The sequence below is a fragment of the Chaetodon trifascialis genome, chromosome 23 (genome assembly GCF_039877785.1).
Source record: "Chaetodon trifascialis isolate fChaTrf1 chromosome 23, fChaTrf1.hap1, whole genome shotgun sequence".
In the NCBI taxonomy this organism is placed as follows: Eukaryota; Metazoa; Chordata; class Actinopteri; order Chaetodontiformes; family Chaetodontidae; genus Chaetodon; species Chaetodon trifascialis.
The window spans coordinates 1,849,975-1,872,828 of NC_092078.1; the positions used below are offsets into that span (position 1 = coordinate 1,849,975).

At 43.3% G+C, this 22,854-nt stretch overlaps 1 protein-coding gene across 1 annotated transcript; it reads right to left on the minus strand.

The window, feature by feature from the left end:
• Positions 1–2,546: 2,546 nt before the first annotated feature.
• LOC139351743 (uncharacterized) lies at positions 2,547–19,359 on the minus strand. Its single transcript, XM_070993747.1, has 16 exons — positions 19,301–19,359; positions 15,881–15,999; positions 14,984–15,072; positions 13,876–13,972; positions 13,616–13,748; positions 11,998–12,238; positions 11,618–11,774; positions 11,350–11,440; positions 11,023–11,085; positions 10,573–10,775; positions 10,020–10,151; positions 9,426–9,613; positions 9,003–9,154; positions 8,688–8,924; positions 8,396–8,552; positions 2,547–2,630 (listed from the first exon to the last, which is right to left on the minus strand). The coding sequence occupies exons 1-16, from the start codon at positions 19,357–19,359 to the stop codon at positions 2,547–2,549; spliced, it is 2,202 nt and encodes a 733-aa protein (XP_070849848.1).
• Positions 19,360–22,854: the final 3,495 nt, after the last annotated feature.

Genomic DNA, 22,854 nt, shown 5'->3' on the forward strand with positions numbered 1-22,854 from the left:
AGCGTTTACAGGCCGGGTCTGTGTCTGTGACAGATGCTACTGAACAGCGTATGCACAGAACACGCAGCACGCAGCAGTTTGTTTTGAAGCTGAGGCGCGTGATATGCTGCTACTGTGTCTGCTGTGTGGAAATATTTCACAGTGAACGACGAGAACAATGCGATTGCAAACTGTGAGATATGCAAAATCGGGATCTCGAGAGGTGGGAAGAACAAAGCTGCTTTTAACACCACAAACTTGATAGGACCCCTCAATACACTGCACTGAGAATACGAGTTAGGAGTGCAGTTCCAAAAAGCACAATACTGGTCATTTGCTCATTTGTTTGCATTTGATATTTTGATGCCTATTTTAAGTCAAGCAGCTATTTGTTTTAATACTAGACTATTGAGTCTTTAATGTTGCACTATTCCTAATGTGAAGAAAATTTAATTTTATTTCTGTGTTCTGTTCTGAACACAGAAATAAAATACACTGCACTGCATGCGCAATTGTGCATAAGTGTTACTTGTTAATATAAGAGCCATTGATAAAAAAAAATACAAATAAGGGACATCCTGGATCTTGTTCTTTGCTCTTAGTTCGTTTCATAATGTTTCATAGAAGTATCGGACTGGGACTCGGTATCGGCAGATAGTCAAAATCAAATGACTCGGGGGCAAAAAACGTGATTGGGACATCCCTAGATTAAAGGGTTGTATCAGTGATACAGGTGCTACAGCTGGGTGAAGCCTGGAGAGCTGCATATGGTGCAGAGCAGCAGCTGCTGGCAGCACCATCAGGAACCATAAGTGGTGTGGACATTACAACCGACCAACCACGAAGCAGCAACCAGCAACAGCACAGCTGTCCCTGGTGTGCGTCCCTCGGCTTTGCTGGGAAGTGTCGCACACCCAGCCATAAATGACTTTTGCTCTCAAGTGTGGTAACATTCAGCTCAACGCTGCCCCCCAAAGGACAAACATTGTCAGTCAAAAAGCCTTCTTTGTAAGTGCAAGCAGTATAAAAAAAAACTGCCGACAAGAACAACAGCCAATCCAAAGCTTTCACAAACAATTACCTTCATGAAGTTCAGTCATTCATATTGAAAAACTATTTACTTGAATCCACACAACACATTCATCATCATTTCACCCAGTCATGGAAGAATCCATTATGTTTACAAAGGTTTGCTATATCAACCTCTTTCTATCTTCAAATATTGTTTTGTCTTTTAATCAATGTTACTGAAATCCCCAAAAGTATAAAAGCAGTAACCCTCACCTCCAAACGGGGCTCACGGGATGATTTGGAAGGCAACAAAACCCATAAAGCGTTGTCATTACATTCAAGGAAATCTTTTAGGTTTCATACATTATACAGGCTATACATGTAGAAAAATGTTTCCCTTTGTTTGCTAAAAAGCTGTTCACAGACAAAGAAATGTACAGAATGTATTCCACATACACTGAACAAATATATAAACGCAACACTTTTGTTTTTGCTCCCATTTTTCATGAGCTGAACTCAAAGATCTAAAACATTTTCTATATACACAAAAGATCAATTCCTTTCAAATATTGTTCACAAATCTGTCTAAATTTGTGTTGGTGAGCACTTCTCCTTTGCTGAGATAATCCATCCCACCTCACAGGTGTGGCATATCAAGATGCTGATTAGACAGCATGATTATTGCACAGGTGTGCCTAAGGCTGGCCACAATAAAAGGTCACTCTAAAATGTGCAGTTTCATCACACAGCAAGATGCCACAGATGTTGCAGGTTTTGCGGGACCGTGCAGTTGGCATGCTGACTGCAGGAATGCCACCAGAGCTGTTGCCCGTGAATTGAATGTTCATTTCTCTACCATAAGCCGTCTCCAAAGGTGTTTCAGACAGTTTGGCAGTACATCCAACCGGCCTCACAACTGCAGATCACGTGTAACCACACCAGCCCTGGACCTCCACAACCAACATGTTCACCTCCAAGATCGTCTGATACCAGCCACCCGGACCGCTGCAACCAGTGTGCATAACCAAAGAATTTTTGCACACACTGTCAGAAACTGTCTCAGGGAAGCTCATCTGCATGCTCGTCGTCCTCATTGGGGTTTCAACCTGACTGCAGTTCATGGTTGTAACCGACTTGAGTGGGCAAATGCTCACATTCGATGGCCTCTGGCACGTTGGAGAGGTGTTCTCTTCACGGATGAATCCCAGTTTTCACTGTTCAGGGCAGATGAAAGACAGCGTGTGTGGCGTCGTGTGGGTGAGTGGTTTGGTGATGTCAACATTGTGGATGGAGTGGCCCATGGTGGTGGTGGGGTTATGGTATGGGCAGGCACATGTTATGGACAACAAACACAGGTGCATTTTATTGATGGCATTTTGAATGCACAGAGATACCGTGATGAGATCCTGAGGCCCATTGTTGTGTCATTCATCCACGACCATCACCTCATGTTGCAGCATGATAATGCACGGCCCCATGTTGCAAGGATCTGGACACAATTCCTGGAAGCTGGGAACATCCCAGTTTTTGCATGGTCAGCATACTCACCGGATATGTCACCCATTGAGCATGTTTGGGATGTTCAGGATCGGCATATACGGCAGCGTGTTCCAGTTCCTGCCAATATCCAGCAACAGCCGCTGAAGAGGAATGGACCAACATTCCGCAGACCACAATCAATAACCTGATCAACTCTATGCAAAGCAGATGTGTTGCACTGCGTGAGGCAAATGGTGGTCACACCAGATACTGACTGGATTTCTGAAACATGACGATAGAGGAGCTCTTTATAAATCAGGGTTTCCCTTTCTGACTCTCTGACTGAAGTTCCCTGAGAATCTCCTCTGTCTGTGTCTCTTTTAGGTGTTTGTTCATTCGCTCCTTGTCTTTCTAAAATAAGAATAATAAGAATCTGAATGTAGTGGGCAGAGAGGCTGGACCGTCCCACCTCATAAAGTGTTTTGCACACATTTTAAACCCCGCTTGTCCAGCAGAGATCAGGGCATGTGAATCAGTCAGTCTGTTGCAAGTAGGATCTAATTTGGGACATATTTTGGATCATTTGTCTCTCGTTAAATGACACAATGAAAAATCTTATCACTGCATGAGCAGATCTTTGCTCTTTTACATGTACTGGTAGTCCGAACTAAGTCCCTTTGATACCGATTGTAGAGACGCTGCTGTGATACATATGAAACGTACTCATTTAATGAATCCCTGCTCTGTAGGAACGTACAGTGGCAACATTTTATTCTGGCGACTGGGCTGCATCTTCATCAGCCCACACCTCTGCAAAAGTCCATGGCCTTTCACCTGTAGGTGGCGCTGCACTACAAACACAGCTTTAAATGACCACGGTAGCAAAGACCTGCCAGCAGAGAATTTGGTAGGTATGTGCAACAGTCCACACTGAAGTAAATGAACGCTTTAAAAATGAAGGGAAGGAATCGCACACACGTTCTTCAGGAAATGCACATTCCAGTTTAAATTCATGTTTCTGTTAATGTTGTAATAGTTTCAGCGACATCTTCAACATGAATTAAACAACAGAGCCATTATAAGTTATAACAAGTCAACGTGAGTGGCTGTGACAGCTTCACCAAGAAGGGGCCGAAATTGAAATGGATGAACCCAACACATAGTTTTGATTTTCCCACATACTCATTTGTAGCAGAACCGGCCTTTAACTGACCCCTTCTTTCCCTCCTTTTCTGGTGATAATCAAGGGAAATGGAGGTGTAAACCCGCCAACCGATTGAATTATAGACCGCCTGGTTTACCTATAATGCAATCTGATTTCGAAGAGAGACAGGAAGTCTGGTTCAGTAAACTACTTTACTAACACACTGAAGAAAGAGAGCCAAAAGGTCAGCGCCTATCTCTAAACCAGGATGTCCCACTCTATGCTAATTACTTCCCCAATAGCCCGAGGACTCCATACAACAAGACTGCCTGAAGAGACAAATAGCAGGCCTCAGAGGAATCCACAAACATCAGCAAATGCTGATGGGTCGTAAACCAGATATCCCTTGAAGCAACTAGTGACTCATGTTTGTGTGCTTTTTCCCAATACCCCAAGATAACCAGACTTTTATGTTAAACTTCACTTTTCATGTTTTCAACTTGCAGGACTCGGGGTACGCATAATATTGATGTTTTTCCCGTATCTCTAACCTGAAGTATGACCAAGTTGTGATTTTAACGGTTTTATAAAAGTTTGTATGAATTGTCACCACAAGACTATACTGCCATCCCGAGTTTCCTAACCGTCAGATTGAATATGCTTGACTTGGTACATTTATCGATAAGTAACCATAATTGTGATAATTTTTTGACAAATATAATCTGCCTCTCTTTATTCCTACCTTTATTTTTGTATTAGTTATTCATGGAGTTATTATACCTGTTGGGATAAAACTGTACCATGATTATCATTTAATGTTTTCACCCAACCATAGAAAGTGTCTAATGCATGCTGTGAGCAATGTTGAAATGCCATTGAAAATTGGTCATTGAAATTATATGTGATTGACCATAGTGAGAAGCAGATGAGCCCCTCGTATGATTCTTTGATTAGTCAGCTCCATGAGGCGAGATTACACCGCGCGTCACAAAGAGTCTCACATGATTCGATGGCCTGCCTTTCGACACGCCCCGGAGCGACCTTTAAAAACTGCGTGTAGTGCGCGATACAGATTAGTAGATTTGTAGTAGATTTTTAGTAGATTAGTAGATTTTCAGTAGATTTTTGTTTCTGTTAGTTGGTTTTAGTCCTGTTCTTTTGTTTTCTTTTCACGTCTAGTTACTCTCAGCTGAGTTATTTTCTTTGCTTTTGTCTTAAGTTTGCACAGCCGTTTTGCTCCTTAAGTTTTCGTCTTCGAGCTACTCCAAGCATTCCGGGTAGCGTAAACAATCTTCCGAAGACGTATTCTTATAATTTGCCGTAAATTTCAAAGTTAACTTCCTCTTTAGCCCAACGTTTTGTTTTGTTTTCATTAGTGAATTTAGGCAAGTAATACTAATTTTGTAGCCTTCTTCGACCGGCCATCGAAGAGACTCTTAATTTGTACTATCAGTCTAAAATAATCCGTCACGGACTCAACCGAACCAAACCCTGCGGCCAGCTGTTGATCCTTGGTCCGGTTCACAACCATCCGGAGCAGTCCATCATCTGTAACCGACCGCCGAACCAGTTCCAGAGACGCCCCGTTCCGCACCAGTTTGTCATCTTGGAGGTCTGGGCCTTCCACTAGACCACCAAGTAGATCGAGCCGCGGACGAACATCTGGACCGTCTTCGAGCCAGTTCGGAGCAGAGCACAACGGGACGCCAGCAACCAAGTAGGCACGCTAAGTGGGTTTGAATAAGAGTTGGTCCGTGAGGTTAAGATTAGGTCAATTCGTCCAAATTCTCTCCATTAATCGTTCTTTCCCTTAACTCCGCGTTCGCGTCCCCATTATTCCTTTTAGACTGCCTCTCACTATCGCCAATTTATTTACCCTTGTGTTGCCATAAGTTTCTTGTGTGTTCTGTCATATCACCTCCCATCTTCTGTCTTATTGTTCATGGTACATTACCCATTATCCACAATTCTGCTTAATAAATGATATTTTGATTTAAGTCCTGGTTAGACGGTGTCCTTTTGAACTGAATATTTACGATCCCTGTATCCAGAAATTACACTTCAGATTATCAGACTGGTTTACCGTTAGTTCATTCGTTAGTATTTATCAGCGTTATAGCAGTTAATTTCTGCAGTCCTTCTTAGCTGAGGAAGGTGGTGCCCCGACATTTTATCAACGAATGCAACATCAAATTAAGGTAGTACACACTACACATTTTATTGATTTTTTTTGTTGCTAACAATAGTAATATAATAAAAATGAAACAGCATAACTCATGTCTCAGTATCATGAAGGCCACAGTTCTGGATATTATCTTGTTGACTAGTTAAATCACATCATGTTGAGTTATAAAAGAAGCCGTTTTGTGTTTATGGTTCAAAATTAAGTTTTTCCAGCAAAGTTTACAAGTGATAGAAATGTCACTAAAGTTTCGTCATTATTAAAAACATTTCAGATTTAGTTGTAGTTGGTGTCCTGAGTCGCAGCTTGAATTAGAAAACCTGTGAATGTCTTTGAGAACGACAGCAGGATCCAGTCTTGTGTTGACATTGTTGGTACAGTGAGGCTACACAGATCAGTTCTGACTGACCTGGAATCTGTAAATCATCAGTGTGTCGATGCTGCGTTTGCACTCAATTCACTGTTTTCCTCAGAGATCACTTCTAAAGCTTGTTGTGGCAAAGCTTCTCTTTCAGCCATGGATCAACGTGAGCTGATGTGATGAACTGATATCATGTTACAGGCACAAGCTGACAGAAACTGCTGTCTCCAGAAAAGCATGAAAAGGTAAATATGATTAGGATTTATTAGGATTTTAAACTTATACTGTGGTGTCCACGTGGCTGCCTCTTTTCTAACAAGTGTCTTCAAGAGAACTGCTCCAAAACTCTCCTTTTATTCCTCTCACACACTCGAATATGCAGACAACACTTAATCATTAAGAATCATTGGTAGTTCTGAATAACATCTGATTATTGTTATTGATAGAAGTGTTGATTTACTATAGAATGAATAACGTGATGATACATATGTTGTTGATCCCAAACTTCCCTACACACACTTTCCTTCACCATATAGTTTGTGATTATGTTTGTATAGAGTTTCATGTTCCAGTAGATAAAAAGATGCTGTGTCTACAGTGTGTAAAGCAGTGAGGAAGACACAGCGACACATTCTGCTCAGAGACGCTCCATCAAAGATTAGCTCAGGTTTGTTATGGAGAAATGAGTCACGCTAACATGCTCTGCTCTGATGGAAGATTGACTTTTAAAGGATCCAATCAGCAGTGTCTCCTCATCAGTGTGAGCTAGCATGGCTTCACAGCAGCGACAAGTGAGCTAATCCTTTCACACAATGAGGCTCTGCATTAGGACCAAGTAACGTTCAGGAATCACGATGAAGGTCGACAGCCTGTCAGTCAGTCCGAGTCACCGTGGAGACAACCTGAGAAGACAACCGGACCAAACTGTGAGTGATGTCTTTTCTGCAAACCTGCATCCTGACTGAAACCAACAGGTGTGACTCTTCAACTCTCTTCATTCTGTTGTTTGTGATGAGTCTGAAAGCTGAGCAGGAAAACCTCCCTGTCCTCCCTGTCACACTCACTTTTTACTTTCAACATCAGGTCATCAAACATCACTCATGTCATGGTTCTTCCTTCCTCTTCCATTCAGTCATGAGCTCCAGTAATCCCATGTCTCCCACACTAACAGGCAGAATGCTGAGGTATAACCACCAGTCTGATGTGTGTAAAAGTGTTTGTGGTTGTTCTGTAGCAGGCTGGGATTGATTTCAGGGAATGAAGCTAAACACAGTTTCATTTCAGCCAAGTGCACTGACGACCTATACGGGCTTTGGCACTGAAGTACTGGCACAGCACTCTGGCTGCAGATCATTCATCATGTGTGTCCTGCTACCTTCAGGTGGCTGCAGGGTTTCATCAACTGATGGAGAAACTTCTGACACACTTTCACAGCCTGAAGCAGCTGTCCTCAACAGACACTGAAAGACTCACTCATGCATTCATAGATCAGTGCATATTGCTCTGATGTCAGCAGTCAGCAGCACAGTCGTGTCTTACCTAATTAGTCCAGGTCATGGTGATCAAGGCCGGGGCTTCGTCCAAATATATGGACCCAGCAGATCTGCGTCTCCGACCACCTCCACTGCAATCCTGGAAGTTAAAGACAGAGAGACATGAAGTGCAGACTTCAGAAGACCAACACTGGTCCATTCATGCTGGACTGTTGCTCACGGATGATGGCAGCATCTCACCTTCTGTATCCTTCAATTTGATGTTTACATGTTGAATAAAAACTTGAACAATGAGAAGAAAGCGCTCCTTCATCCAGCCTTTACATTTGTTATTGTACTAAGAGAAAATATATAAAAATCTGATGTAAAGTAAATATAAATACACACAGTTAAAGGCCTCCAATCTGATTTCTAAATCTGGGAATATTTGCACTTCATACAAGGACTAAACCATGTTGCTGCAGCGCCATCTGGAGGCAAAATGCCATCAAATGTTTCTGGCTGATCTAAATGTATTTTCAGCTGCACAGTGTTCAACAGTGATGCAGGTCATGTCAAACAGATCAGGACCAGAGGAGTGAACAAAGACATGAAAGTCTTTGGTGAAGGTGATGGAAGCTCAGCAGCAGTCTGACACATCTGGAACTGCTTTTCATAAAGATTTGTGGGGCTTCGAGTTCGGGCCTGTTTTCCACTGATGAGCAGTCAGTTTCATCAGTGTGTGTGTGTGTGTTTGGGGGGCGTACCAGGACGCAGGTCTGGTTGAGGTTGGCACACAGGTTGACTTTGCAGTGCACAGAGACGTCAGAAGAGCTCCTGGAGAACTGGAAAATGTTAAAGGAGAAGCGGCTGGACGTTCCCTCTCCGTTTTCCTCCACATCCACCGTCTGGTCGGTCGCACAGCTGCTCACAAACGAGAAAACACTCATCACATCAGAGCACACTTTGTCTTCAGGAGTCAAAAACACACTTAACGAGTCCCTGCTTCTGATTCACTTGAACAGCAGCGAGCAGCTGCCACCTCTGTGTTCATCTCACCCATCTTTGATCAGGTTGTATCTCAGACTCCCAGCCTGGTTGGTTGCCCAGCAGGAGTCCGTCACCACGGCGACCAGACCATCATCCAGCCCGTCAGTCTCCAGCACCAACCAGATCTTCTGGTTCAGCTGGACTTCAGTGTTGGAGTCCACAGCTTGTAAGAGGTCGCCATCAGTGTAGGCTTTCATGGTCAGAGTGTAATTCCAAGTTCCAGATATGATCTTCTGGATCACAGAGCTGCAGAGAACAAACACACTTCAGCTGTCTTATACTCACAAACCTCTTCACGACACAAAGATAACAGCCTCCACTCACCTGTCTTTGATTCTGAAGGTCACAGTGTTGACATCTGGCTGAGTATAGAAGCAGGAGAAGTCGATGTAGAATTGGTCCTGGCGAGTGATGTTTTCAGAGGAGCTGTTATTACCTGTGATGGTGTTCATGTAGATCAGCAGGCTGTTGTTGGACTGCAGGGTGATGGAGATTCAGATGTTACGGCACAAGTTCCTCACAAATTCATCACAACTCTTTACATTCAGCCTTAAAATGTGACATTTGTGAGGTGTTGACTGGCTAGATTAAGCTTCATAGATGACCATCATCTCTAGAAACCAAGGAGGTCAGAGCTGAAGCCCAACCCACAGAAAGATCCCAAACTAGAGGAGAGCAGGAGAAGCTCAGCAGAGTGCTGGAAGACATTTGGCTGCTGGTTGAGAGTAGACGTGATGGAGAACGCACCGTGACCTCCGTCCCACAGGGGTCGCTGCTGTTGAAGCTGAAGGTCACCATGTGGTCCTCCTCATCCATCTGACCTGTGCAGGTGGGGTCATTGAGGTGTAAGATTGTGTAGTCGATGCCTTTCTCCTCCAGGAGACACCCGACCAGAGTAAGTGAAGCTGAGTTCTCCTCGCAGACCGTCGGGTCACCTGAACGTCCAGCAGGACAGACGAGGGAGACGAATACAGGACCATGTTAGAGAGGACAGACAGGACAGACACTTACACCATGAGGGACAAAAACAAGTCAAACCATTCAATCCTGCTTTGGTGACCTTTGTCTGTTCTTTCATTCAGAAGCAAACTACCAGTTTTTGTGGTTTGATACCATCAGAGTGAAAAAGACTCGAGGGTGAAAGAAGAGTTGAGTTCACGAAGTCTCATCTGTGCTCCTGATATCAAACATTCAGTCAAAGTGAGTGCTGAAGGTCAGTTATCATCAGCTCCACAACAGCTCAGCTGTGTGAAACAAGTGTCCCTGTGAGAAAACCCTCCACCCTCTGAGGATCAGGACTCTGCACGAGTCAGTCATGTTGTCGTGTCGCAGCTGTCGTACCCAAAGTGTCATTGGATTTGTACGGGAAGGCAAAAATGGCCCGACAGAAGCAGCCGATTTCACCGCTGAGCGTCTCTGCACAGAACTCATGATCACTGCAGATCCTTCCCTGACAGAGGGGCTGAGGGGGGGCTGAAAGAGAGACAGAGAGGGACACATGTAAAGAATGACACAAACTGCAATAATGACGCGGCACTAAAGAAACACAGTTCAGTGGAGACACTGACTGTTTCTAATGCAGATGACCTGCTGAGTCTGTCAAACACACAAGGACTGCAACACCAATCAATCAATTCTCCACAACTGCTGTGAAAACTGGGCTCTGAAAGATGAACTGAAAAACTAGAGACAAAGATTTTTTCAGGTCAGACATTTGTTGTCTTTCTCCTTCATTTTTATATTCTGCAATCCACAGATTTAGTCTTATTTCTTCTCCTGAGTATTTCAGTTTGAATAAAGTTGAACAAGCTGACATTGACATTTAGATTCTGTTATTCAAGACGACATGTTGATAAAGCTTCACTGAATTGATCTGAAGTGAGAGAAGTCTTACAGCAGCCGGCCATTGACCTCCAGCTGTCCACTGTGTCGTTGATGCGCAGGCTGCAGTCTCTGGCGTAGGCATCCAGGAACTGACAGTCGAGACCGTCCACAGCAGGGTATTTGCACAAAGTGTCCATGCAGGCGTCTATGTAGGGGGCTGGATCGATGTGGTTGTGACAGGTGGTGAAGGACGTGTCATTCAGGAGATCACAGCTGTTCCACAGATGTGAAGAGACAGAAAGAGAGATGAAGGATGATGTCCAATCAGTGCTGTGTTACCTTTTGTAACTGGGAATAAACCTAAACATGGAACAGCTGCTGAAGCTTCATGTCACGCAGATTTCTGTTCACACAAAATTTGATCAGTTCTGTTCCCCAAATGACATTAAACATGTGATGTAACATGATATTTAGCACACACATGAAACTATAACACAGAGAGTTTGTTTCATCTGCTTACTGTTCAGTCATCTCGGTGCAGTTGATCGAACTGTCAGCAGGGTCATTGTACAGCACCTCACAGCTAGGGGGCGACACACAACACAAAGTCAGGACTGATAAATGCTCTCACTGTTCAGATACACACAAACACACTTTCTGAGTGTTACAGACACACAAGATGTGTCCAGATTTAAAATTCAAGTTGTGGAAATGGTCATTGTTGTGAGATCAACAGAATCAAGCAAAACATAAAAACTGACATTCCAGACAAGTGAAGGAGTGTTAGAGGACTGAATTTCAAAAACAAAGTACAACGTCCACTGAAACACTGTGATCAACGTCTTACTCTAGGGTATTGTTGTCAGGAATCCTCTGATCACTCACAGACGTGGAGTTGGCACACAAACCATCAACTTGTGGAACTTGTCCACCAGGTCCTGGACAAGTGAAAGACAGAATATGGGTCAGATCAGCATCAGCGTTCAAACTGGATGAATATGGCAACTCACCAAAATACAGCTTAGTTCACATTCCTCATGCCCCAAACGAGTGCTGGGCACCACAGTTGGTCGTTGTATCCCGTGTGGTGAGTGCTCGGATTTTACTTTCTGTACCTTTAAGGAAGATCTGTGCGGTGTTGCCATCAAAGAAGACAGAAACAGTGTTGCTGCCGATTGTCTTCACAGCAGTGACTCCAGTTTGGTCCTCAGAGACCTCCACACCGTTTGACAGCACAGTCGAGCCGTTGATGGTCTGCGTTGTGTTTCCCAGCTGCATCACAGCAGAGAGACAAAGTGGAGGAAACACAGGTTCAATCATCACAAACACACACAAACAGGCTGTTTTCACTGCAGCAACCACAGAGTTCACCAGTATTAAAATAACTGCTTCTCATGTCACCAAGAAGAAAGATGAGAGCTGACACAGCAGAGGATGAGACGAGGATTTGGGATCAAAGTCCACACTGACATGACGGTGGCTGTAGGAAGCTTACCTTAACTACCCCCCCTTGTTCCAGGTGAACATCATCGTCTCCGTCCAGTTGCAGTGTCACACTGTCCAAAAAGCTCACATCTCTACGACGGCGTTCCCGGAAATACCCCACCACAGTGATGCGAGAGACTGTCGAACCCGACAGCAGAGTGTATGCACACCGATCCTGGACATCGTTAAGACGACCGTAAAAGTCGATGACAGCGGGGCCGCTCACAGTGCAGATGGGGTCAAAAAAGCAGCTGATGGAGGCACAGAAGGACAGAAACAACAAACACCATCAGCAGGAGCTGCTGCCGAGGGCCGCGACCACCAGGGGGCCCTCAAACAAACAAACTGCAGGAGTGAAGTCTTCATGTGTTCATGTTCATGTCGTCATTGAGACATTTATCTGCGTAATATTTGATTGTCATGTTTTCACAGGCCTGGCTCACATCAGCCAACAGCAGTGACTTGAAGGACTCCCTGGACCAGTATTCCAGGGACATGTCTTCCTGTTGTGATGGAACTGTCTCCAGTATCACACTGCACTACCTTTTGATTTCAGTAACAACATCACAGTTAATGAAAATTGTGCCAGCTGCTTTCAAACTGGCTGGGGGTCAGGCAGCGTTTTGCCGTGGCCTCGGTATAGTCTGCCTTTAGTGGCAAGGGGCAGTGATGAAGGAGTTTTGCACTGCAGCCTCACAGTGGAGGATAACTGCGCCGACCCACACTGTTGTAGTTCTGATTGGTAGCAGCACTGAATTGGGCCAGCTTGCCAACTGCTAATTGTAGCTGCTGTTAGCTACTTAGCTCAGTTAGCTGTGCAACTAATGGTCTGGACTGGGATCTTGGAGCACTAGGAAAGTGTTAATGTTGTTTCAACTGCTGGCACAGCAGCTGTAGACCGCCGGGTAACGAATGTTTGTTAACCTGGCATGTGAGGACCCAGCAGAGAATGCTGGCAGGGAGTGATGCTGGGATGGGCACCAGAACTGGACCCAGGCGAGGAAGCAGCAGACCGAGGCTCAAGAGCACTCAGTGAACACGGCCAGACCAGGACCAAACACAGCCTCCAAGACTGATAGAGACCAGTTTGATGATCATGAAAACTGTACTGAGGTGATTTATAGTGACTCCGGATCGGACTCTAAGACTTTAGGATGAAGACAAAGTGGGTTCAAGCAGTGAACACATGAAGTGGCAGAGGAGCGAAAGGGAGGTCAGCCATCAGTCAGCAACCACCTCCAGAGGCCTGAGCTTTACTATCAGACTAATTCCTCTTGAGGCACAAAGTGGTCTTACGAGATGGGATGGACCCAGGCTAGATGGTTAGCATACTTCAGTAGATATCTCTGAAACATAATACATAGATGTTTCTGCTCTTGCTTTTCTCTCACAGATTTCAGCCTCATTGTTTCTCTTTGCTCCTATCAGAGCTGCATTTGAGCTGAATTGAGTTACTGCTGATGAAAACCCAACATTTCCTTCTGCTGCTGCTTCACATTAAAAGCTTCCTGCTGTCAAGTCTGAACAGACAGCGTAAGGCCCTGAATGAATAATGTTTTAAAAAAGTCCTCATCAAGTTCTTGTATCATCACAGCTCTTTCTTGTAAACATGAAGCACACATAATTACCTGTTGTTGCCATAACAATGCTCCATGGAGCCACATTTATCTTTCGGCTGGATGGTTGCATATTCACCACAGATTTCAGAGGAGCAGGTGTCTGGATCAGAACTGACCTCGTCATCATAGAAATACAGAACACCTGCAAAGTGAAGAATCAGGTTAAAATGTCATCGTTCACTTTTCAGTTTACAGACTGTCAGCAACAACAAAAGACAGCAACATATTAATAGAAGAAATAGATTTTTGGATCCAGTGGATTTCCCAACCTGACTGTCTGCATCCGCTGATGTCTTCATAGGTAGGACTCATGCTATTCAAACTCGCTGTCTTGACTGTGCTACCATTGACCTTAAAGTGAAAGTCCTAGACAGCAACAAACAAACCAATGTTACGATCACAGAGCAGAGATGATGAATTCATACATGATGCAAACAGACTGAACAATGACACTGTCTTGTCCACTTGTCAAACTAAACATGACGTGTTGTCTTATCTTTGTTTAACTGCAGAGTCAAAAGTAACTGTGAGCAGATTTCTTCAAGTGTTTTTGCCTCCATGTTTGTCTTCATTTGAATAACGAGGGCTGATGGGGAAGCAGTGTGCATTGGTTTCTCCAGTGTCTTTCTTCATACCACCGCTAGGAGTCACCAGAGTCAGAAATGTTCAAATCCTACACACAACAGCTTTAACACACACACGCACGCGCACGCACACATACACACACACACAGATGGATATAATACTCACAAATGAAGCAGGAAATGAGTTTGGTTTTAACTTCACAGCTGTTTGGCTGCCAAAGCTACTTATTCTCACAGACATCTGGAAAGAGTCAACAGAAGAGTTTCTGTCATTGTTAGGAAATTTCCTCCAGTAGGTTTTCGAGAAGATCTTGACAATTTGTTTCAATTTATCGAGTCATGACACTGAACAACACTCACAGGAATTGTCAACATAGTCCAGCTCAACTCCACAGTGCAATCTAGCGTGGTGTTAATATTTGCCAAATACTGATGGTGTTCTGCTTCATCCTCAGTCACATTGGTCACATCAAAAGTGTCATCATCGAATGCAGGTCCCACAATACAATCCAGGTAATCGCTGTCGAAACAGGCTGTGAGTGATACATTCGCGGCAGTCACCTGTTGAAATCAGAGAGACCCAACAAGTGAATCAGCATAATCCCTTTTCTCCAAAGAGCCAACGTAACTTTGACTCAGAGAGTTGTGGAGGTTTCAGTCAGAGCTCTCACTCTGCTTCAGGATGCTCCATCAGTTCATGTTCAGACATTCAGTGTCAATGCACTGGACTTTAATGAGACACTAGATGGAACAAAGAGACATATTCTCAAGCATCAGGCTCCATCCTACTTACATAAAGTGATGTGTACTGCACCCCAAAATATGTGATGGGACAATGGCTGATGTCGACCGTTGCAGAACCAGTATATTGCTGCTCAGCACCTGAAGACAATGGAGACACATGAGAGGTCAGAACTGTCTGTGAGCTGGTTGGACAGCAGAGAAAGATTCAAATGTCGACTTCATGAAGGAATAAAACAGCATTTGTTTGTTTATCAGTCAATCAAAACTCTTCTTATCTCCTCATCAGTTCCTGCTTCTTCTTAGAAACAAAGATGTCAGCAACATTTCTGCACATCTGGCAGATGATCAGCTCTTACAGTTACTGACGGACTTAAAGTCATTCTGCTCTTCGTTCTCAGATCGTTTGCTCTTCTTTCATGTTGCTTCTACTGAATTCCCTCAACTCGTCTTGTGGGTGGAGTTTCAACACGAGTGCGTGTGCTTACCAGGCAGCAGCCCAATGAGAGCAGACAGGAAGAGCAGGAGGCGGAGCATGATGGAGGAGGCCAATCAGCTGGCAGAGAGCTGGAAGACACACAGATGGACATCTTGAACAGGATTCATGCTGTACAAATGTGGATTTCTATGACACTTCCATGACTTCTCCAGGTTTTTCCATGACCGGACAAACCCTGTCTGTCTGTGATTGGTCTAAATGCTGCAGTATTCAGTCGCTATGAAAGACTTTATTTTGAAGCTCAGCTTTTGCAGCAGAACAATGACATCACATCTGATCTCATCCTCGAGGCCGTAACGAACAATTTTTTCATCATCAATTAATCTGCAAATTGTGTTGTTGGTTGTTTGGTTTCTAAAATGTCAGAAAAGTGTGAAAAGCTTTGAGCAGGTTCCCACAGTTCAACAATAGAGAAGACGAGACAGACGAGGAGTGTGCAGGTTGTCTCACCCTCTGGAGGTTTGATGGTGGATGAGGAAGATGAAGGTCTCTGATGATTCTGATTCGTCTCTCCATGGAAGATGGTGCTCTCTCTCTCGCTCCCTCTCTTTTTATGTGCATCCTCACAGCTGTTCACACCCAGGAGGGCAGAGCAGGTGTGGAGGGGGTGGAGTGACACCTGTGCTGATCCTTAATTGAACTTCATACAGTGTTCGATCTGCTGCTTCTGATCTGATATCACTGTTATCCTTTCCATTTTTAGGTAAGGTAACATGAGGCCAGGGACCACTGTGGCACCAAAACCTGAGTCAACAGCCATGACTGAACGTACATGAAAATGACAAAAACATACAAACAGACATACTGCGACATACTTTTTGTACACTGAAAAACACTGTACTTATTTGAATAGAATGTATTTATACAGAGTTTTGATTTTTCTTTGATTTTTTTCCTTTGATTCTTTTTATTTTATCTGATCTTATGATATCAGTCCAATTACTGCTGCAACAACCCTCGACAGAATGTCAACTTAAAATGTCCCCACACATGCACAGAGAGACAGAGAAAGGGACGAATCCCATGCTATCAAAAACAAACTAACAATGATGTGATACTGAAAGCAGTGGGTTCTGTTCCAGTGAACATACTGACTGGCATCAACACCACACGTATGTGTTTGTTGGGTGAGCTGCAGGTGGGCGATAATGATGGTAACTCATATCTCCTCTCAGCAGAATGAATAAAAGTTGTGCTGAGTGACTTCATGTAGTCTTATAACTAAGGAATACAATTAATGAATATAGATTTCATTTACTGTCTTTTTGAAGCCAGCCCAACTACCATAGCAGCCAAAATCCTGTCAACCTGCACAATGCAACCCAACCCAAAATGGAAAACAGCCCAATCTGGCAACACTGTCAGCCTATCAGATGGAAGTATTCTTCTTTATAATTATATAGTCTGTGATTGCGTGAGATGGTGACCTATACCAACCTAGTTATCGACGACAGATAGCTCATGAACAATGAACACAATGTTCCCAGCTGAAGGTGTGGTTGTGCATCAAGGTATAAAGGTATGATAAAAACAATTTGTTAATTACAGTTCACACTAACGTCACAGCAGATGTCTGCTGTGGAATGTAACTCATCTCAAAATAGACTGATAGGTAGTTTGATCAGAGGACTGATGAGTCCTTACGGGCAAGGGTGACGTGAGTGCAGTTTGTGCTTTGTAAGTGTTCATTATGGAAAAATGCATTCAGAGGTTTGTTTGATGTTTTTTTTATTGTTTCATGGATGCAGCAAAACAAAAGCACAAAAGGATGCAGGATAAACCGGGGTAGAGCTGTTAGTGGACACCAGAGCATCTGAGAAGCAGTGAGTGGAAGTATTTTGGGTTCTACCCTGTAGACTTAAAAATGACCAACAAAGACAGACTGTTTGTGACTTTGTAAAAATCAGCTGTCTTACTCTTCAACCACAGCAAGTCTGGTGACTCAGCTGCTGTGTTGTGTTTTTGGTACTCAGGCCTTCACAGCATCCGAGTTTCCCTGTGACGAGGCCAGAAAATGAAGCAAGTTAAGCAAACATGGACCAATTTTCTGGAAGGCCAGCCCCATTTGGATGAGGTCCTGTCAGTCACTACGTTTACATGCAGTCAAGTGCCCCTTTCATAACCAGAATATCAGCAATAACCCAGTTGCACACAGCCGTGTAAACCCCAATAACCCTTTTGAAAAACCGGAATATGCTAATATTCCAGTATTTTAAAACCCGAATATGACCCCTGGGTTACTCCTTTTCTAATCCGAATTTGTTGTCATGTATACACCTATCGGAGTATCCCCATCAAACAGAACATTAATTTGTGTTCTGCGCATGTTCTGTTCACAAGGAATCTTGGTCTTTTGAGTGCAGGTAGCATGGATATGGATGGCACAGCTCTGGCTGCATTTCCTATTTCTTTACGTTCTCGCCTTCCATTAATGAAGAAAGTGAGACAGAATAGTGTCAAGTACTGGTGGTGGGTCAGCACCAGCACCAAAGCACAAACGAAGGCAACTGCTACTGGCCCAGGGCTGTTCATTATCCACTGTGTTGCTGCTGTTGTTGTTGTTGTTGTTGTTGTTGTTGTTGTTGTTGTTGTTGTTGTTGTTGTTGGATACAGGAAGAAGAAGCTGAAATGACGCGCATTGTGTCACGACGTTCTCCGTGCGTTGCTGTTTTGATTTGGATATCCCAGTTAATTTCGATTGCATGTAAACAGCTTATTCCAAATGTTTCAGAAACTGGAATATTGACCATAACCCAAATATTGCCTGCATGTAAACATAGTGACTGAAACTCTGTTTGACAGCAATATTTCAAGAAGCATAAACCATGTGGTCAAGCAGGGTCCTGCATCAGGAGCAGTTTGTCTGCTTTGTTTCGTCCATCTCAGCTTGCTCGTGTAGCATTCCTGCTTCCCTTTATGACGGCCTACAGCGCTCGTTTGCCTGTGAGTCAAAATCACAACATGTGAGTGTGAAAAAGTCTTTGGGTGACTCCGACTTGAGACTTAGAATGGGGACAAAACTTTCATTTGTATCATATCAATAAATGTTCCATCTGGCCCTCGAACATCATCTGATCTGCAGTGACCTCCTGTCTCCCTCGCGCCTCTCCCTGGGTGCTTTTCATTACGTTGAATTGTGCCTCCTCGTCTCCTCTCTCCTTCGTCGACCCGGAAGTCATTTCCCCTCTGCCATGATGAAGGATCTTCCAATTGCTTAAATGCACCTGAAGGAGATGAGGAGCGAAGAGAGAGGAGGCTTCTGAAGGAGATCAGAGTGAGGATACACCGATGTATCCTACGCGGAAGTCTTTTATTATTTAAGGGGCGTGTCGTATGTGGCACACGTTTGAATCATGGCGGGAGCAGGTCTTCACAAATGTAAGTAGTCCGTGATCTTGATTCTTGTTTCAACTGTGTCCTTTTAACAATTATCTGTCACCAAGAAATTAATGAAAATTCTTGGTATATTACGGTATATTAAAGCAAGGCTACAAGGCTGTTGGTTTAATCTACCGCACACCCGTCCTCATATACATATATTAGATGATTTAAAAGAAAGTTTAAATGATTCGCATATTTAAAACAAATTACAAAATTCAAGACTACTGTGTGTTTTTTGAATCTGTTCTTAAATAAAGGCTTCTATGTGCATTCAGCTGCAGTCCCTTTGACAGCTAATACAGCTGTGCAAACATTATCAGTAATTGACGTTGCTTCGGACTAACGCTGTGGAGCGAGAATTTTTCATTTTTGAATTTCGTCTCCTCTGTCCTCACGTCTCTTCCTTGCAACCCTCTTTCATGTCCTTGCTCGGCAGAGCTAAGACACGAGGAGAGGAAGCAAGTGGAGGAGATGAGGAGACCAATTTACCGAATGAAAAGCACCCTCTCAGGTGAGCTGGAGCTAGAGTAGAGCCTCTCCAGCTGCATCCTATCCTGTAATCAAGACCCCTACAAACTCTCAGCTCTGCCACATCCAAGCTGCCAGATGGTAGACTCTGCTACCAGTCCGTCCACTCAGCCTGGACTGTGGACCTGCTTGGCTCTGCCACCCATTCCTTTGCAATTAAAAACCTGAAATCTCATACCTGTCTGTGGGTGTGTCTGCACTTGGTTTCACCAGTCACCTCCTGAACAACTAACTTAATAGTTTTCAGCCACCTTCAGCATTCGCATCAGGCAGCTTGTGTAAAATATGGAGCGCAACATTAAAGGTGCTATGTGTAATTTTATCATTCATGTTCTTACTCATGACACTGTCAGCTAACCACAATATCACAGTGCATTTCACACACTTTGCAGTAATGTTGGTTTTGACTTTGGACCTTGTGTTGTGGGTGCCGGTAGATTGTTGACTGCATTTCTAAGCTAACATTAGCTACTGTTGCACGCTGTTTGATTTGTAGGAGAACAGAAGAAAGACAAGCCAGGCAGTTGAGAGCACATATAGGTGCTGGTCATAAAATTAGAATATCATGGAAAAGTTGATTTTTTTCAGTAATTCCATTCAAAAAGTGAAACTTGCATAATGTATACATTCATTTCACACAGACCAACATATTTCAAGTATTTACTTCTTTTAATATTGATGATTATACCTGACAACTAATGAAAACCCCCAATTGAGTATCCCAGAAAATTAGAATATTGTGGAAAAGGTCAATATTGAAGATATCTGGTGCCACACTCTAATCAGCTAATTAACTCAAAACACCTGCAAAGGCCTTTAAATGGTCTCTCAGTCTAGTTCTGTAAGCTACGCAATCATGGGGAAGACTGCTGACCTGACAGTTGTCCAAAAGACAATCATTGACACCTTGCACAAGGAGGGCAATTCCCAAAAGGTCATTGCTAAAGAGGCTGGATGTTCACAGAGCTCTGTGTCCAAGCACATTAGTAGAAAGGCAAAGGGAAGGAAAAGATGTGGTAGAAAAAAGTGTACAAGCAATAGGGATAACCGCACCCTGGAGAGGATAGTGAGACAAAACCCAATCAAAACTGCGGGGGAGATTCACAAAGAGTGGACTGCAGCTGGAGTCAGTGCTTCAAGAACCACCACTCACAGACGTATGCCAGACATGGCTTTCAGCTGTCGCATTCCTTGTGTCAAGCCACTCTTGAACAAGAGACAGCGTCAGAAGCGTCTCACCCGGGCTAAAGACAAAAAGGACTGGACTGCTGCTGAGTGGTCCAAAGTCATGTTCTCGGATGAAAGTAAATTTTGCATGTCCTTTGGTAATCGAGGTCCCAGAGTCTGAAGAGAAGAGAAGAGAAGAGAAGAGAAGAGAAGAGAAGAGAAGAGAAGAGAAGAGAAGAGAAGAGAAGCACAGAATCCACGTTGCCTGAGGTCGAGTGTCAAGTTTCCACAGTCAGTGATGGTTTGGGGTGCCATGTCATCTGCTGGTGTTGGTCCACTGTGTTTCCTTAGGTCCAAGGTCAATGCAGCTGTCTATCAGGAAGTTTTGGAGCACTTCATGCCTCCTGCTGCTGACCAACTTTATGGAGATGCAGATTTCATTTTTCAACAGGACTTGGCACCTGCTCACAGTGCCAAAGCTACCAGTACCTGGTTTAAGGACCATGGTATCCTTGTTCTTGATTGGCCAGCAAACTCCCCTGACCTTAACCCCATAGAAAATCTATGGGGTATTGTGAAGAGGAAGATGCGAGATGCCAGACTCAACAACGCAGAAGAGCTGAATTTCAATTCAAGTCAATTTTATTTGTATAGCGCCAAATCACAACAGAAGTTGTCTCAGGACACTTCTCCATATAGAGCTGGTACAGACCAAGCTCTTTTATCTACAAAGAAACCAACAATTCCCCCATGAGCAAGCACTTGGCGACAGTGGCCACCATCAAAGCAACCTGGGCTCTCATAACACCTGAGCAGTGCCACAGCCTGATCGACTCCATGCCACACCGCATTGCTGCAGTAATTCAGGCAAAAGGAGCCCCAACTAATTATTGAGTGCTGTACATGCTCATACTTTTCATGTTTATACTTTTCAGTTGGACAACATTTTTAGTAGTGCTGTCAGGCGATTAAAAAAATTAATTAATTACAGGATTTGTAATTAATTAATCTAATTAATCGCATTTTAATCTCATATCTGCTAAAGGTCATCAAATAAAGAATTTGAATTCTAGGACATTACAATTGACTGACATTCACATTACAGCTGGTGAATTCTTTTCATCACTGTAGTTCTCGACGGTAGCTGGAAATTAGAGTCAGATGACGCTATCTGAAACGCCTTTTAGGCCCTCGTCTTCCACAATTGAAATCGGCCTGCAATTGGCAGCAACCCACTTTGCGATTGAGTTTGTCAGTTTTTCTGTCGTGGCTTTGCTCATTCGTTTTCCAAACTCAGCAAGTGTGGGTTGGCGGAGTGAGCTCACGGTAGCACTAGCGGCACTAGCAGCAACTACATGTTTAGCGTTTAAATGCTAATTCAGGCTGGAGCTGCTACGGTGATAGGAAAATTCTTTTTTACACAAGGTACAAATCATTGCGTCCTTGTTAATAGTCCCGTCTTTGTTCCTTTTATAAATAAACTTGCCGTTCAAAGATCCAAGTAGGCTTGCCTCGCTCTCCGGTGTCTCATCCATGTCTGTTGTCACCCTGCGTTTGACTAGTAGGATGCGACCTGCCACTGCAGCCTACGGGTCACTCAAAGGGCCAAATTTAAAATGCTTGCGCATTGACTTGCCACTCATGATTAATTGCGTTAATTTTTATAGCACGTTAATTTGCAGCGTAATTAATTAATCTAATTAACGCGTTAAACTGACAGCTCTAATTTTTAGAAATCCTTTTTTTGTATCAGTCTTAAGTGATGTTCTAATTTTCTGAGATACTGAAATTTGGATTTTCATTAGTTGTTAGTTTAAAATCATCAAAATTAAACAACCAAACATTTGAAATATATCAGTCTGTGTGTAATGAATGAATATAATATACAAGTTTCACTTTTTGAATGGAATTACTGAAATAAATCAACTTTTCCATGATATTCTAATTTTATGACCAGTACCTGTATACATCACATCTTTTGGATTTTCTCAGAGTCCTTCTTCATAGAAACCAGTCCACAATCTGACACAGCCAATCAGGAAGGTTGAGGATGGCCTCATTTTTTAGGTTATGTTACTAGACCATTGGCAACACAGCAATAAATACATGTTAGCTGCTTCATATTCTTATATCTTAGACATTTAAGTCAGCTGTAGATGTTATGACAATATGTCAAATACATATTTGATTCATGTTTATAACAATCAGATCAATAGAGAGAGCTGTAGCTTGAAATAAAGAAAATATCTTCCAATATGACACAATACATCAAAATTTCTCTAACTAATGTCATGAACACTACTTTATCATGAAAACTACTCTACTCAAATATCTAGTCCCTGCTCTCT

Coding starts and splice junctions, on each gene's coding strand:
- LOC139351743 (XM_070993747.1), bottom strand. CDS start 19,359: ATGCAGCTGGAGAGGCTCTACTCTAGCTCCAGCTCACCTGAGAGGGTG. Junction 10,776..11,022: donor TGCACCGAGATGACTGAACA/GTAAGCAGATGA, acceptor TCTGTGGAACAG/CTGTGATCTCCTGAATGACA. Junction 9,155..9,425: donor CCTGTGGGACGGAGGTCACG/GTGCGTTCTCCA, acceptor ATCACCCTGCAG/TCCAACAACAGCCTGCTGAT.